The sequence below is a fragment of the Marmota flaviventris genome, chromosome 9 (assembly GCF_047511675.1).
Source record: "Marmota flaviventris isolate mMarFla1 chromosome 9, mMarFla1.hap1, whole genome shotgun sequence".
Lineage (NCBI taxonomy): Eukaryota > Metazoa > Chordata > Mammalia > Rodentia > Sciuridae > Marmota > Marmota flaviventris.
In genome coordinates this window covers 113,868,967-113,886,778 of record NC_092506.1, presented here as the reverse complement: position 1 = coordinate 113,886,778, position 17,812 = coordinate 113,868,967, and the positions used below count along the sequence as shown (strand labels likewise).

The 17,812-nt window shown below is 39.0% G+C and overlaps 1 protein-coding gene across 1 annotated transcript in view; it reads right to left on the bottom strand.

Moving 5' to 3' along the window:
- Barx2 (BARX homeobox 2) overlaps positions 1-17,117 on the bottom strand; it is a 71,443-nt gene extending 54,326 nt beyond the window's left edge. The window contains exon 1 of the mRNA XM_027945524.2: positions 16,931-17,117. Within this exon, the coding sequence (XP_027801325.2) occupies positions 16,931-17,117 (187 nt within the window). The remainder of the gene's footprint in view (positions 1-16,930) is intronic.
- Positions 17,118-17,812: the final 695 nt, after the last annotated feature.

Sequence of the window (17,812 nt, the reverse complement as noted above, 5' to 3'; positions counted from 1 at the left end):
GAACCTGGAGAAGCATGCTTCATCCTTCCTCAAATCTGGTATCTCCCAACCATGGGTAAGTTGAAAGTCTGTGGGCACAGAGAGATGGCATTTCCACAGTAGAATGGATGATATCAATGAAGTCCTTTATCCATCCATGCAAACTCTTTCTGAGCAGGGCTGTGGTGGTGTGATTGTGTAACTTTTATTTTTATTACTCTTATTTCTAGGGATGGGCAACAAGTTAAAGTCAATTAAGAAGCATATTAACTGCCACCCAAACCTCAAATGAAAAAAAAATGTTAGTAATGTCAATATTCCCAACCTCTTCAACTGTCATCCTCAGATTCCCTCTGCAAAAACCAGTGTGGGGTGCAACAGCAAAGAAAAAGTCCCCAAACCACTTCATTATATTCTAACCATTGTATTGTGGCTGAATCCCAACCACCTTATTGTAAATATTTTTGATACCCCTCACCCACCAGGTGCAAAAAGAACTTAAAGTTATTTCTAGAAAGTCTTGGAAATTTATCCATAGAGCAAAAACCGGATCTCAGTTTAAGAGAGTCCTTGCAAAATTCCCCACCAAACTCCCACTTTTGGTCCTTTCACACATCAGAGGATGACAGCAGAATTCTGGTCTGTGATGGATCAAAGGAGGTATTTTTGTGGCCTGGAATGACATCATATGTTGTGTTATTTCACAACTGAGGAGCCTTGCTTCCAATAGTCTAGTTCAAGGGTTGGCAAATTTTTCCTGCTAAGGCCGGAAAGTAAATATTTTAGCCTTTACAGGCCATACTGTCACTGTCATAACCAGTAATCTCTGCCATTATAGCAAGAATGCCATATTATAATGCCATTATGGCAATACAAGAACCAGTGCACACATCTGTGTTTCAATAAAATTTTATGTATGGATACAAGTGAATTTAAATTTCATTTAATTTTCACAGGTCACAAAACATTCTTTAGATCACTTTGTAACTATTTAAAAATATAGAAACCATGCTTAGCTTGCAGCAGTAGAAAAATAGTGGGCCACATTTAGCTAACCTCTCTGTCCAGTTGTGTACAAAACACAGTAATAAACACAATTCCCAAAGACCACTCAGCTGCTCTCCCACTAAGTCTCTGTATGTTCATTATATTTTTATATTTTTAAGCAATAAATTCATACTCCTTAATCATCCATTCCTCCCCAGAAATTATGGATGTGGGTCTTGTTTTATCAATAGTGGAAAATGAGGCATGGAAACATCCCAAATGAGTCAAGGAAGGACCCAAGAAGAGGGGGGGTTTGTTTGGTTTAGATAGAGTTTTGTTGTTTTATTTTGTTCTAGGTGCTTGGGATCAAACTCAGGGCTTTGTAAATACTAGGCAAGGACTCTAACACTGAGCTGTACCCCAGCTTGGAGTAAAGGATTTTTGACAGGATTTCTTCTCTGAACTCTGCTTGCACACTACCTCTCCACATTAAGTGCACATTCATTAAGTCCTGTGTGGACTGTATGAATACCATGATTGTATTATAACCAAATCATAACGATCTTTTGTGACCCAGGATGATGACACTCTTTAATGTATCATTAATATATATGATAATAAGGCTACATGTGTGGCTCGGCAGGCTGTTGCCCAATCAGAAGTCATTGACCGCTGTTGGTTATGAGAAACGCCTCTGAAAAACAGCACGTACTCCTAGGGCCATTTCTAAATGCAATATTCCTTTTTCTTTTTTTCATTACTGGAAGTTGAACCTAGGGGTGTTATATCATTGATTACATCTCCAGACCTTTCTATTTTTTATTTTTGAGACCAGGTCTTACTGAATTGTTCAGGCTGGCATCTATCTTGTGATCCTCCTGTCTCAGTCTCCCAGTTCATTGGGATCACATATGTATGTCACCACACCCAGCCATTCTCTCATTTTTCAATTTGTTTTTCTCCTGGGGAAAACAAATGCTGAGCAAGCATCTAAGGATCCACAGTCCTGTAGATCAACTTGTTTCCCTGACTCTTCACTCTCCATTAGCCAACATTCCTTCTCCACCCAACCCCTACCCCATTCCTGCCTATTCTCTTAGGGGAAGACAAACACATGTACTTGTTTTTCTGAATCCATAGGTTTAACAGAATATTCCCCCCCCAAAACAGCCAAAGACCTGTATCTTCAACTGATTACTATTTCATCAAGTCGGAAAATTCTGACCCTATAGTCTGAGGACTCTGAGTCAGTCAGTTTTACTCTTCACAGATGAATGCTACTCTGCCATAGCCATGACACACCCATGTGTCTTATCCCACCTGCTTCCTTCCACTTGCCCCCACCCACCCCTGAACCTAGATGAAGTCACTGGAGATGGCTTATAGGAATTATAAATGGTCCAACCATTTATAATAGTACTACCCTGTTCACCAGGGCTCCCTTTATGCCACAAAAGGTAAAAGCTACACAAGAGAATTTTCTCATCCTTCACCAATTCAAGTTTTTCATCAGCAGACACAAGACCTCATTAGGTACTAGTGATCAGCCCAGAAACACAACTCCAGAAGTATCCATGCAGAACCCCTATTCAGGCAGTCCTTCCATGTAGCAGTCACTCATCATTACCACTTAGAATGGCACCACACACTAATCCTGATGGCAATTCAAAAGCTGTAAAATAGGGACTTCATTTAGAACACACTCTGATCACAGACTCAACAACATACCAGGAAAGCAATTAATCCTCAAACATCTACTTTTTTCCACACCATCTAATTAGAAAAGGAAGTCGCAATAGAGTTATTTCTCTCTCCCTCTCTCTCTCTCTCAATGCTCTGAGATAAGAGAATATGAGTACTCTGATTCTCCTCCAAAGAAAAGACTAACTGTACTCTTCAAATTGGAAAAGAAATCAGACTTCTTGTTGAGAAATTCGACCACTTTTCTAAGACAGCTCTTGAGAACCTTACAGTTTCATGATGCAACATTTCCCAAGGGCAATTAATCTTGAGCAACTCTTGTAAAAAAATAATAAATAAATAAAGCAACAAAGCGTGTTTTGTGATGCCATAATGTTGATCTGTTTGTGCCACTCAATTATGAATTTACAAAATTCCAAATTCACATTGTAAAACAGAAAGGTGGGAGGAATGAAGCATAGCAATTCAGGAAGACTTGAACTCAAACACATCCCAGACCACCCAGGCTTCCTTAAAAGGCAGCTAGCGAAATGACATAGTCCAGAAGAATGCCCTAGAGTGTGTGGGGGGGGTTCTTTTTAAGGATTTTTAATTTTGCTTGAGTTTAATTTCACCAATGGCCGTAATTTTTCCCTAAAGGGCTATGCTTCAGTCAACTAAGATGATGTTATTATTATAATTCTTTTAATAGAAGCTATCAATTACTAAGCACTTTGTTGCCAGGAACTATGCTAAGAGCTTTGTATACATTATCTCATTTAACTTACACAACTAGCCTTATTATGTAGTTATTATTATCTTCATTGTACAGATGAGGAAATTGAGTGTCAGAGAGGTTAAGTGATTTACCTAAGGTCACAAAGACAATAAAAAACAGACAAACCCAGAACCATCTGACCAAAACCTGTATACCAGGATCCTTCCACTAACTGATCCCATGCATTTAAGTCAAGAGACGCAAATTACATTCATCTCATCATTAAGCTATTACCTCCTCTATAGTGGTTCCCAAACTTGACTTTTCATTGTCATCACAGAGGAAGGATTTTAAAAATATAGATTCCCAGTATTAAAAAAGAAAGAAAGAAACCTTGTCATTTATGATACAATATGTGAAACGGGAGGATATTATGCTAAGTGAAATATGTCAGATGTGGAGAGACAAACACTGTATGTTCTCACTTCCATGTGGCAACTAAAAAAGTTGATTTCTAAGATGTTAAGAAAGGGAAGGGGGGAATAGGAAAGTTGGATAATAGGTATCAAAATACGTTTAGATAGAAGTTCCAGTGTTCGACAGCACAGTGGACGACTACATTTTAATATTAGACTATTTGGTATTTAATCGCAGCCATCCTTAGACAATTTTTGTAAATTATATATTTTACTTTATAAAAAAATAGAAGAGGGGAGTTCAAAGGCTCAAAACAGAAAGGATAATGCATAAGAAGTGCTACTTATGTGATCTGATCACTAGACACAGCATAATGTATTGAATTACCACACTGTACCTCATAAATTAATACAAGTATGTGTCAATCAAAAATTAAAACAAAATAGAAATTCCCAGAATCCATCCCAGCCTGACCAGATGTAAAAATATTAGTCTTATATTTAAATGATGCCAAACAAATGGCCAAACCTTTTTTTTTTTCACTAAACTTAATAATGAATATTCCATGATAAATATTCCAAGTCTTTAAGTCCCAAGGCATTTGGTTGGGTTTTAGTTGTTAAGCATTTTCTCTCCAGTTAATAACAAAGGGATGAGAATTCCACCTTGACTCCCTTAAAAAACGAAGTTTTAACCAATGACTCACAGCTCACAGAAGCACAGTGACCAAAAGAGCCTTAGCAAATGTGACACAGACGAGGACACTGGCATCCAGAGGCAATGAGACGAGCGTCACACAACTAGATGGCAACAGGTTTACCGCCTCCCATCTACCGACTACCTCATTTCCTCTAAAAACCATGCTGCCTCTTAAAACTTTTCTGGAATCTTTTAGAACCCAAATCATCACAGGAAATGAAAGATGACTGGCACAAATCAAATGACTATAAATATGGCATAAAAATTGGAACTTGCTGTAGTTACATACTAACACATACTTTATACACACACACATACATATGTCAATATAAAAAAACACATGTAAATTCCAATTTACATCCTTTTGCATTATCATAGACAGTATGGAACTTTATATTGAATGAGGCATGAGTTCTAATCTAAACTCTACAACTTACTCAGGTAACCTTGTTGCCATTTCTTGACTTCCCTGAGTTTTACTTCTCTCACCTAAAAGGCAGTGGTAATCATAACTATTTTGTATATGATCTCCATTTAGTTGAAATGCACTTATGCATAAAAGTATTTGTGCTGAGAGCCACGGCTGAGTCTGTATGGCCCCTGGCATTTTGCCAACAGTATTGATTGACAGGCGAGGCATTACTATCCGCCTCTGCCGCAACTTTTGAGTTCTTGCACTATTTTGGAGTTCTCCTGGGGATTTCCGGGGATTCCCCGAGAGTTCCCATTGGTTGGGGAAGTGCAGGAGGAGGGATTTTCCGGGAGAGATATTTCCGGCTGGGGGTTCCTGGACAAGCCTCGTGGCGTTCAGGACAATTCCCGGGAGCTGTGTGAAGTGTTTTCCTACAGTTTAAAAATAAAGTTTGTTCCTGCTTCAGTGGCTAGTGATTTGTGCCCAGCCAGACTGCGGCATATTTGCACTTGGTGATGGTGGTGGTGGTGGTGGTTATTATTATTATTATTTCTATTTTGCAGGGTACTAAACAGTAAAACCATGTTCTGTTTAGACAGCTAATTTATCTAACCACCTAAGGCCTAATCTCCCAGTGGATAAACAAAAAACTAGGACCCTGATAGGATATTCCTTTTATGCTGTGCTCCAAACTGACTATTAAAAACGTGCTTCCAATATACACAGCTGTCTAATGTGCTAAGAGCATTAATGAGTTACCATGATATCCAGGGATAACAAAATTAACAACACCCTCCTAAAATCTCCTCTAGGGTAATAGGCCAAATATTTTAGCAAAATTTTTTTAGCCTGTCAAAAGAAGGGACTTAGATTAGAACCATATTAAAATGCCTTCCTCTCTCTCCTTTAGTGAAACTTGCTTAAAATCTACTCTAAATATCCTAAATCTCCACTGGTCTTTCTCCAAGTAATTGAAAAAAAAGAAGATTCAAAACTGAACCATCAGATGTGTGGCCAGTGAGCAAACTTTCATACTTTGTAGGAAAAAGTTTTTCTTACACATATATGGTTGCACAGAAGCTCTTTGCAATACAACAGTCCCTCTCATGCATGGGGAATGTGTTACAAGACTCTTAGTGCATGCCTAAAATTGCATATAGTTCCAAATCCTATAGATAGTCCTTTTTTTCCCCCAAACATACATTCCAACCAAAAAGTTTAATTTTGTAGGTTTGGAATGTAGCTCAATGGTAGAACACTTGCCTAGCATGTGTGAGGCCTTGCGTTCAATCCCCAGTCCTGCAAATAAATGAATAAATAAAACTTTATAAATTAGGCAGAGCAAATGACTAATAATAATAATTAATGATAAAATAAAACCAATTATAACAACATAGTGTAATAAAAGTTATGTGCACGTGGTTTCTCTCTTACATTCAAAATATCTTATTATGCTGTACTCACCTTTCTTTTCCCTGTGGTGATATGATAGGGTGCCTAAATGATGAGATAAAATGAGGTGATAAAGGTACTGTGATGTAGCATTAGACTACTATTGTCTATCATCTGCTTTGGGTGATCCTGGATCACTTGAGACATTACAAAGTCAGATGAGTAGTACATACAATGCAGATACGCTGCACAAAAGGATGATTCATGTCCTGAGCTGGATGGAGCAGGACACCATGAGATTTCATCACATTGCTCAGAATGGTGTCCAATTTAAAACTATGAGCTGCTTGTTTCTTGAATCTTCCATTAAATATTTTCAGATCTTGGTTGACCTTAGATAACCGAAAACACAGAAAGCAAAACTGTGGATAAGGGTGAACTATGGTATTTCTTTATAATGTTTCCTCCATTTAAGCACCCAACCTGGTTAGTCCATTTTATAAGAAATAAGGTTTCACTGGAGAAATTCAGAAAGTTGATAGAGCAAGCCATAAGCAAAAGTTTCAATCCATTTGACTGACCCCAGTCATCTTGGGCAACTACATGGACAAGATAGAGTGCAGAAAGACCTTCTCCCACAACCAACAAAAGTCTAAACAGTGGCAACAAGGCTGACAGATACATCATCTTTTCAGTTGGCCACATCTTCTAGATGTGCTCATTCATTCCTGATGACGAGGGTTGTACAGTCAAGCACCAAAGAAAGTGCAGAGACCTGGGCTACAGGCCTGGGTAAAATGAGGGTCCTGGAGTGCTTTGATTCATTTGTTTCCTTGCTTAAGTATTTATTTGGGCAAACAGGAGTAGTCAGGGAAGAGAAATGGTTTAGCAAACTCAGCTGTAACAACTGCTTCTTCCACACTAAAAAGGACTTTGCCTGGGGGGTGGGGGTGGGAGACACAGGAGGACACGTTCCCCAAAGGCCAAAGTCTCTAAAAGCAATATTTCTAAATTGGGACTATTTTGCAGAGAAAATTAAAATGTCTAGGTTGTTAAGATAGGCTGAATAAAGCATCTGCCACTACAGTTGTCATTATGGAATAATGTGGTCTAGATTAGCTCTCCAAACAACAAGATGACCATTTATTACTGGTAACAGATATCTCTTTGTGGATCACCATGGTAACAGCTCATCCCTTCCAACAATCCCTGACACCACACATCGAACAAAGTTTTTAAATGAAATCATGGTTACAGACTATAAAGAGAACTTGGATAGATTACATATCAATGTCAACATTCTTCTCCCTATGAAGAAGCTACATCTTAATATTAGATTATTTGGTATTTAATCACAGCCATCCTTAGACAATTTTTGTAAATTAAATTGTTAGTACCAATGGATCATTGATCTAACAACAAGGGTAAAATATCACCATATCAGCAAACACTTATAAAAGTAAGACACAATGAAAGGCAGTATATTATGGTTTAAAACATCATTAAAAGAGAAAAATCCTAACAATTCTCTTTTGCATGATTATTGATGTATATGGGTGTGACACTTCACCAATACTTCCTTCAAGAGAAAGTGCCCCACTCAGAGACCGGTTATTCAAATGCCAAAGCATTATATGGGAAACAGCAGTTATCTTAGTGATAAATATTATCCCAAACCAGCCAGGGAAGGTTAGTTAAGATCCAAAATCCAATTACTGAAGCCACAGAGGTTGTTTTAATGTAAGCTGTACATGTGTCTAATTAAAAAGCATTCACAGAGGGGTCTGTGAATCTATATACAATAGGCTTTATATTTAAAAGCTTATGCTTCAGGAAAGAAAGGCTATTTAAGAAAGCCATCAAAAATTCTTCAAGATTAAGAGTTTCATGTGTCTGTGTGATCTCTCAGCCTATCACTTTTCAATGTTTATGTTATGAAAAGTTTTGAATAGACAGAAAAGAACAAAGAATAATATCATGAACATCTGTGTGCCATGATCAAGTTTTGTCATATCATAATGCTTAGCCATACTTGCATTAGATCTTTTTATTTTTATTAACTAATTATTAGGAAAATAAAAACCTGCAGGTAGCTCTCCACAATCCTATGCCCTGCCTCCCTAACCTAATATCAGTTTACAGGCTTTCAACCATTATATAAATGGTATCAGACTTTATATATATATATATACACACACACACAACTTATTTTTCCCAGCATTTGCATCTCTAAAATTTATCCACATTAACACAAGTGGATCTGGTTTTCCTGTTTTAATCACTTTATAGAGACTTACTACACACACGCACATGTGCCCACACACACACACACACACACACACACACACAGAGCACGAGTTATTTTATCCCCTGAAACAGCAGCTACATTGTTTTGACCTAAACAACACAGAAATGAACATTCTATACATGTATCTTTTTGCATATCTACAATGATTTCTAAAGACACAGTCACAAAAGTGGAAATGCAGAGCTGTGATATGTTCTTCTGCAGCTTTATTCAATGTTGCCAAACTTCTCTTTAAAGAAATGATACCAAATAACCTTCCCTCCACCAGCATTTGAGAATGTCATTCCACATCCTTTTCATAACTGAGAATACTGAATACTTTAATTTTTGCCTGATGAGTGTGAAATAGTTCTCACTTTAATTCAGGTTTTCCTGACCATAGTGAGGCTGAACATCCTTCCATTTCTTTGGCTGTCTTGACCTTCATTTCTGTGAACTGCCTGATTGCAGCTTTTGCCCATCTTTCCACTTACCTTCTTGCTTCTTGCTTATTGATCCCCTTATGGAGATCTCTATGTATTCTGTGCCTTTGGTAAGGTTACTTAACTTCTTAGTTTTCCCATTAGTGAAGTGGAAATAATATTTACCTCTTAAGGATGTTTTGAAGCTGATCAAAACACACACACACACACACCTAGTCCAGTGCCTATTAATGTTAAGCAAACAACAACAAAAAAAAAGTCTATGAAGAGGAAGGAGATCATGGGGAGTAGAAAGGGGAGGGTAAGGGTGAGTAACAAGGGGGTAAAAATTATCAAAATATGATATATGCATGTATAAATATGCCACAAGGAAACCCACTATTCTGTGTAATTAACATGCATTAATAAAAATAGTATCACTATTATTGTTATACATATGAATAAGAAGGTTTGAAATATAAAGTATTTCTAGCATTCCCATGTTTGTGGCTCCCTTTGGATAAATACTGTAGGACTTGCAAAGAGGAGCTCAGAACTCTCCTTGCCCAAGATATTTCCCATAGATAAAAAGACATATTATCAGTATTCTGCTATTTGTAAGTTCCCAGGAGAGAAATGCACAAAGTTGACAACCCAAGGTATCATTTAAACTAAACATCAAAATTATGCTTCTTTCAAACCACATGTGACTGTGACCTTTTTTACAAAATGATCCTTCCTTATCCTGAGTCTAGGAAATAGTGAAGTCACAGAGTAAAGGGAACTCCCAGAAAGAGGAAGTTGGCAGTGACCATCCCAGGAAATACATCCAGACCTTTATAAAATTCGACCAGGTCCAAGGCCACTCCATTCACCCCATGTCACCACTAATCCCTGAATAAGAAAAGTGGATGATTGTATCAATTATCAAAGACCTAAGTTGGGGATTTTTAAACTAGTGATCAAAAGTTCACCAAGGAGGCACACTCTGAAAGTACTGATCACTCCCTCATATCCAGAAAAACATGTTCCTATGGACACATAGATAAGCTGGAGAAATGAGATAAAAAAAGAATCCCATTAGCATCTGCTTGGACTCACAACATATTTAGTTTGCTGTGGAGAGCCTTCTAGACTGGCCTCTTTCTGCCGCATCCTGACCTTTCCTTGGAGCAAGTGCTCTTCTTGGCGACAGAAGCCAGTGCAGTCAGGAAACATACGTAGCTGTGCTCCGGGCTGATCGGGTAGTCCTGACGTCAGCTTCCACTGGCGACTGGCAGAGGCCCCTTTCAGATGTACTTGTACATCATCTAAAGTTCAGAATTATCCTCCTCCGTGTTCAATTTCAACTGACACTACAGAAACCAGAGACTTTCCTTAGTCACTATGGACAGAGACTCTCTCTCCTCCTCTCTTCTTCAGAAAGTCATATGCAAGACTCAACTCCAAGCCCAAATATAATTAGACCATCTTGTGAATCTATCTAGGTGCACAGCTTTCTTCCTTACATGCGTGCCAAGTTTCCACTTTCAAGAAGCTAAATTGCCACATAAAAATGCCCTGACGATAGTGAGTAATTAGACACTGTAATGGAAAATTAACTGTGTTTTTATTTAGAGCATTTTAACAAGACTTTTTTTTTCTTTATTAAACTGCAATAAAAATAAATTAAATCCTGACAGTTTACAAAGGTTTTTTTGTTTAAAAAAAAAAATCAAACACTACCTCTCTTCCTGAAGAATACTTATTTTATTAATGCCACCAAGTTTGCACAAGGTCCTGGTCTGAACCCCGTTATTAATAAATCCGAATGCTGATCCTAATTCTGCTCTGTATTGTAGAGGGGAAACCACCATTCAGGCAGCTAAAACAGAGACACTGGTGAAGCGGCCCAATGGACTTCTCCACATGTGGGAATCTTCTCTATTCTCTCAATTCTTCTTTTTCTCTTTCTCTTTCTAGATGCTGCTTCCAGGAGAATCATGCCTCTGCATTCGAATGGTTTTTGACCATTCTGTGAGCACCTGAGCCTTCCTAAGTTTATGTGAGAAAGCGGCTGGCTAATCCAGCTATGAGTCCACCTGAAGAATCACACCAGCAACACCAACTCAACAAGACTAGAGTGTCAAAATGTATCCCCGAAAGACAAGGCAAAGAGGCTTAACTTTATACATTCCATCCTAATTCTTGCAGCCCTCTAAATACATTCCAGCCAAGAGTTGGTCAATGGACTTAGCCGTGGGACCCACAAATTTCCCTTTGGGGCAGAACAAATGGCAAGTTTGGCAAGGCGAACTCAGCAACACCCATAAAAAATCACAAGCCTAATACACATGAGGGAGCCTGCGACCATTTGACCTACATGGCTTTTCATCTCTGTTCCTCCTCCTGCCTGGACTCCAAACAAAGTGCAAATAACACCTCAAAATGTTTTTGGTTTAACATTTACTTAGTCCTCCACAGTGAATGCTAAATGATGGGCAGTGCTCAGGCTCCAGGAATCTCCCTTAAGGGGCCTCAGTGTGTGTCTATGAAGAATTCTCATTAGTCATTTATTATCTGTGACTAGACGGAAGAATTTCAGAAGCTACCTTTATTTTGCCTGTACAGCCACTCTGGGGGACAATGTGCTACAAGGCTGAATCTGAGCGGCCTCAAGAATTTCAAAGAAACCCTCTCTCTTTTTCCCTGTTTCTTTTCCCTGACTTTGAATCTCTCCTTATACTTTAAACAACCTTATGCAGTCCTTATTGCTTCTCATATAGATGCCTGGGAAATGTTAAGTTTGAAAATCTTTTCACTTTGATTCCAGGAGATGCTAAAACTAGCAACTTCACACTGTCCACACTTGCATCACAAACTCAGTCTTCCATCCAGATGTACAACTGGCATATCCATAAGAAATCAGTCTCGTAAAATAGTTTATACATACTCAGTTTCATCTGAGTTATATTTAATGAGGCTAATTTGACAACTTTGCTACTGATAACGCTCTGTAGGTAGAGTTCAAAGAGAAAAACTCCACATGGAAAGCAAAAGTGTTAGATTGTCATAATGTTCCCCTACCCCAATTTCAAACTGCTCATCATACTCAGAGAAAAACAAAGGAGGACTTGCAATGGCCCTCCAAGTAGTTCGACAGGGTTTGTAAAACACCCCAACTGCTAGATTTAAAGACCTAGAAAACGCTGAAAAATAATGGACTCAATGACAATGCAAATATAATATACCAAGAAAATATGTTTGTGTTGATTAAATTATTAAATTAAATGACACTGAAGATGGTAGACATTTGGAGAGACATTTCAACTTATGAACAAAATTTCTGATCACTTTTCCATTTGCTATGAAAAAAATCAGAGCCACTGCTGATGAACTATTTGCGAGTTAAACCTGACTCCCAAGAGCTCCTCGGCATCTCAGTTTAACAGAGGAGTTACAAAACTTAACAGGTAATGAGATAACTGCTCAACTCCAAATATATTCTGACCCCTGTGGGTCCCTCAATTTATTTACCCTTAGAATGGGAAATGGAGAGGCAGTTCTGAGTAATTGCTAATAAAAGCCTATTTGCCTCTGGCAGAAATACAAATGTGAGTTGATAATGATCATTTTCCCAGACCCCGTTTACATGTCTCCATTAACATTCCAGTGCCCAACTCTCAAGTTCCCAAGATCCTACCAGTTTTGGTCCCCAACTAAAAGACCAAAAACTGAGCTGAGATTTGGGGAATCACTGGAGTTGACTTCATGAAGCAGTAGCTGGTTTGTTAACTCCCAACAAAGTCATTTTGCACGTCCACACCTCATTTAATTTTTCACTGGGATGACACACAATCTTTGTGACAAAAACGCACTCAACAAACACCCTAAAGAACATGTTTCTCGTGGGTCCACCAAAGGATAAAATGTTCTCAACACCACCTCCTAAGATAATCACCCTTCCCCAAATGCCTCTTTTAATTGGCTGGTTGACTGTCCCCCTGGGTATGACTCAAGAGTTTATCCCCGGTGTGTAACCAATATGGAAAAGTCTTACTGATTTCTGAGAACGCTGACAAGGATCATCATATGGAAAAGTGGACTGAGATTATGTTGAAGCATTAGTGTGACCCTGGCACTTTGGAAAAAAAAAAAAAAAAAAAAAAAAAAACCTCTACTTGAGGAGATTGGCCTCTATGACCTCATCCACCTCTGAAGTCCACAGTCAGCCCATAGGAAAAACTGCTGAATGTTGCAGAGAGATTCAACAGAACCAATCTGCCAGAGAAGGGGAAAGAAATTAGACTACAAATTTTTGTAAATTAAGTAAAAGTCACAAGTTATAAAAAGTACAAATCTACACTCACCTCCCCCTAAACCTGCTTGTGCAAATGTAGGCTCTAAGTATAAATAACTACAATAATTTATAAGCTGATTAGCATCACAGCTCTGTTTATCATATCTTCATATGAAAACCCTTAGGATAAACTATTACATCCTTGTTTTTGTAAAGCAAGTGTACCCATTTCTCCTAAACATTGTTCAAATGTAGAAATTCTGCCTAATTTCTAAAGATTAAACTTCAAGGCAGGGTCTTCAAAAATGACCATGCCAATACCTGCAGTCTCCCTCAGCCTAGGAATCCAGCTTCACTCAACCAAAGTTTCTACAAAGAAATATTAATCACAACCAGAAAAAGACAAGAGTGCACCCTAAAGTTAAATAGCATTGATGTTATCATAGACTACACCTCATTTGAGAGCCCTTTCAATCACTGTCACCATTCTAATGTTCATGAGAGATGATTACTGATTTCTAAATGGCAGTATATTTCTATTCCAAATGGGGATTACTGTCATCAGATTTAAAAATAAGACCAACATGTCATACACTAAATTAATTCTAAACATATTCCACACCTCACCAATGCCCTCAATAACAAATGCTTTTAAAAAATGGAGGCTTTTTTCAGGATTAGTTATTTACATTTTATTTTAAATTTAATGATAAACTTCCCTTTAGTTTGGCTTAGAAGGAAATAATTCTCTTTCTCAACCCCTATTAGAGCAATTTAGGAGTGAATCGGGGAAACTTAAAAGAATCTGAAACATAGCTTTCTAGGACTAACATTACTGCCTTTATAATAAGGACGTTTAAACAATGGCTTTTTGAAGATTCCATCAAAGTTAGAGTGTTTAATAATAAATTACGGTGTTAGGTGATTATCTACCTAATGAAAAATATTTCCATTTCCCTGTTTACTTGAATTCATGCTCTTCTGCCTGAGGAAATTCAGTATTATAAACTGACATTTGGATTACTAAATCTAAACAACAAGGACTGCTTAATTATGTAGAGGTTTTCTAAATGTTGTAGCTTTCTTTCCATCCCAACCATGTGTTCTTATTATACGTAATGGTAACTTTTTGAGTTTGAGGACATTTTAAACAAACATTCACTTATGTTGCAGTTACTTAAACTTGAAGTCAGGAAAAAAAAAACAAATCTATTTCAGTAACTTTAATTCCAATTTAGGCCTTTGACTTGAACCTTTTGTGTATCAATTCTACCAAAAGTGCTAAACATTATTTCTACCCACCAAAAAATTAGTATGATTAAGGATGTCAGCAACTTGTTGTCATTAGTTTTAGTTCATTAAAAAAGATTACATTCATTCAACCTAAGATTTTCTGATCCAGAATTTAACTGTTAAAAAACCAACAAAAATGCTTTGAAAGTATGGAATTTGCAAAACGCCTGAGAAGTCACTAATGGGATTCCCATGATCTAATACATGTAAGGCTTTAACTGTAATCGTAAACCCACTGAAAGCCTATGATCTGAAAGTATGGACTATTGTAGCCAGTTTTTATGAGTTTAATTCCACCCGCAAATCCTAGTTTCTATATTTTAAGTCTCAACTAGAACAAAAATCAAGAAACGTTTTGAAAGGATCAATCTAAAGAAAGGAAGCACTGGAAAAACAGGGCAAGAAAATCATTGCCAACATCCACCTTCTGCCACAAACCATGAATGAACTTCTAGAGGCACAAAACTGAGCAAAAATTTAGCTTGAGATATATGTCAATTCACTTTTAACACTCACAGAACTGCATATGAATCATTATATTTTCCTGTTTTATTTCCCACACAAGGCTCAATAAATCATAAAACTTACTCAGCTTTCACGGGCTGGATGACTATTTTCTGAGCATATTTATTGCTCTTTTACTGGCATATTTTCTTCTATGATCCAAATCTTTGACTCCTATACTCCAGGAAAAGCCTTCAAATTAATGCAAAGTCACTAAAAATTATGCTGGTACTAAGCCATGCCTAGGTGCTTTGGAGAAGTTATATTTTGCCCTAGAAACATCTCTAATATACAATGATTGCATTGGTTGCACCGAGACTTGGGATTGAAATGAAACCTCTCTTTTTCCTTAAAGGATTTGAGCTATTGTAGCAAATGGTTGTTCTGAAAACAAAATTTAGCCTATTTCTTAAATCAATATATGTGCAAACTATTCATTAAAGGCTCAACACATAGCAGGCCCACAAATATAAAAATAACATCAAGGATATCTATCTTATTACTAAAATTCCTTGTTTTTATCTTATTTCAAATATTTCTTAGTTTGTAAAATTTGGTATTACAAGGTTTATTGTGGAATATCAGGCCCATCCTACCTTGCAGATAAATTGTACTTTTAGTGTTACTGAATATAATATTCATTTTATAACTAAATGCAAGTAGGAACAACTTGATTTTAAAAAGCTTTACTTATATATATTTATTATAGATTTACTGATTGTCTTATAGGGACTATCCGTAGACTTAAGAGAAAATATGGGATTCCAAGCATTATGTGCTTACAGATTTCAGCCTGAATATTCCAAAATATTCTCTCAAAACTGCTGCTGACTGGTCACTTCGCTTTTTAAATGCAAGCACAATTTAATTAATTTATTTCAAGTCAACCATACAACAAACAAGCTTCAAAAGCTATTTTGATTTTAAAGTACTAAATGTTTGCCTTTAATGGAAAGCAGAACCAATAACTTCTTTGATAGAAATTGCTTCAACTTTTTTCCTACACTCATGTTTCCATAGCCTAAATCCTAATAATGTCAAAGCACTTTAAAATTTGCAACTTTTCATAAAGCACTCAAAGATTTTTAAATAGCTTTGTATTTATTCTCTATACAAACCTGTAACTTTTTTTCAATGTATTTATTAAGTTCTTTTTCTCTTTTTACTGGTCTTAGCTCTGGTGGAAAGAGGAAAGCAGATTGGAAGAATGTTTCTATTGTTATTATGATTGGTTTTAGTCACTTGAACAAACAGAATTGATCCCCTCAGCTTGTGCCATAAATGCAACATGCTTCAAAACTACTTTCCCGGAGGGAGATGATTTTAAGTGAAATGCAGTGAATTCAGGTTTTGTTGTGACCCTCAGGACATTGATTTAATTCTAAAAATTCCCAACGGAGACAGTAGAGATTGGACAAGCTAACTCAAAGTAAAAAGTAAGGCCACCAAACTCAAGCTGAAACCCACAATCCCACTTCCTGAAACAATGACTTAGGGGCTCAATCAGGTCAAGGGTTTGAACTTTCCAACTCAGAGCCACAGAGCAGCGGGGAAGGAGGAAGCATACTTCGAACGGAAGACCTGGCTCTGCAGGAGCGTCCCGACGCACCTTGGCAGTCCTGCCTTTACTTAATTTCCAATGGTGCGATGAACACCTTGCCTGGCCCTTCCGGGTCAGGTTGCAGACGCCTTTGTAATGCCCACCGCTGGAGAGTCTAGTCTCCTTGTAGGAGCGCAGAAAAAAAAAAACAAACAAAAATCCCTGAGCCTCTTCCTCTCGCTCTCGCGTGGGAAATCAGAAGCGACCCATACCGGTGCGAAAGCTACCGAACTCCACTTATTCACTAGAGGGGCGTCTTACCCGTACAGGAATGCAGGGGCTTGGGTCGCACCACCAGAGACGGGCACACGGAGTAGAGGGAAAGTTTCTCAAAGTAGTCGCAGGTCTCCTTGGAGAGGATCTCGTCGATCATGAAAGTCTTGTAGCGCCGCCTGGCTGCTTTGAGCTGGCCGGGCGAGCTCACCCTCAGTTCGGCGTGGCAGTGCATGGTGAGCCGGGACCAGCGCCCGCCGACTTGAGTGCGGTTGCGAGTGCCCGGCCGTCTCGGTACGCGGGGGCTGGCGCGCGGGCGGGGGCCTCAGCCCCGCTCCTCCGCAGCCAGAGAGGCGGCGCGGCTCGGGAGGCGCGCGGAGGGGAGCGGGCACGGGCGCGCCTGCTGCGCGTCTACACCCACCCGCAGATCAGCATCTTTGGCGAGCCTTTTTGGGACAATGCAGCTGTCAATCAGCGCGCACTTCCTGCAGGGCCAGGTGCGGAGTGCTAGCCTAGGGGCGGTGGTGGCCCACACCCCCGCCCTCCCGTGCCCGCCCGTGCTACCGGAGCGCTGACCTGAGCGCCTAGTGCCCAGCCGCTCTCGTCGCGTCCTCCCGCCTCTTGGTGTCTAGCGCTCCTCTGCCCGGCTCTCTATTTTAAGACACTCGCTTTGGCTCTCCTCCCCGCCTCCCACCCCGGGACAAGCTCCAGGTGTGTGTATGGGGGTGCGCGCGCGTGTGTGTGCGCGTTTTGCTGGCAGTGCGCACCACCCATCCCAAGGCCAAGACCTCCACCGGTTGCTTTTCCAGGCGGCGTACTCCGAGCGCATTTAGGAGCTAATCCTGCACCCGCAGGCCCGGCTCCCAATCCAGGTCTCTTGTTAGAAAGAGAGTCCTCACCGAGGGTATACAGGCCACCGCGCAGGCTCCC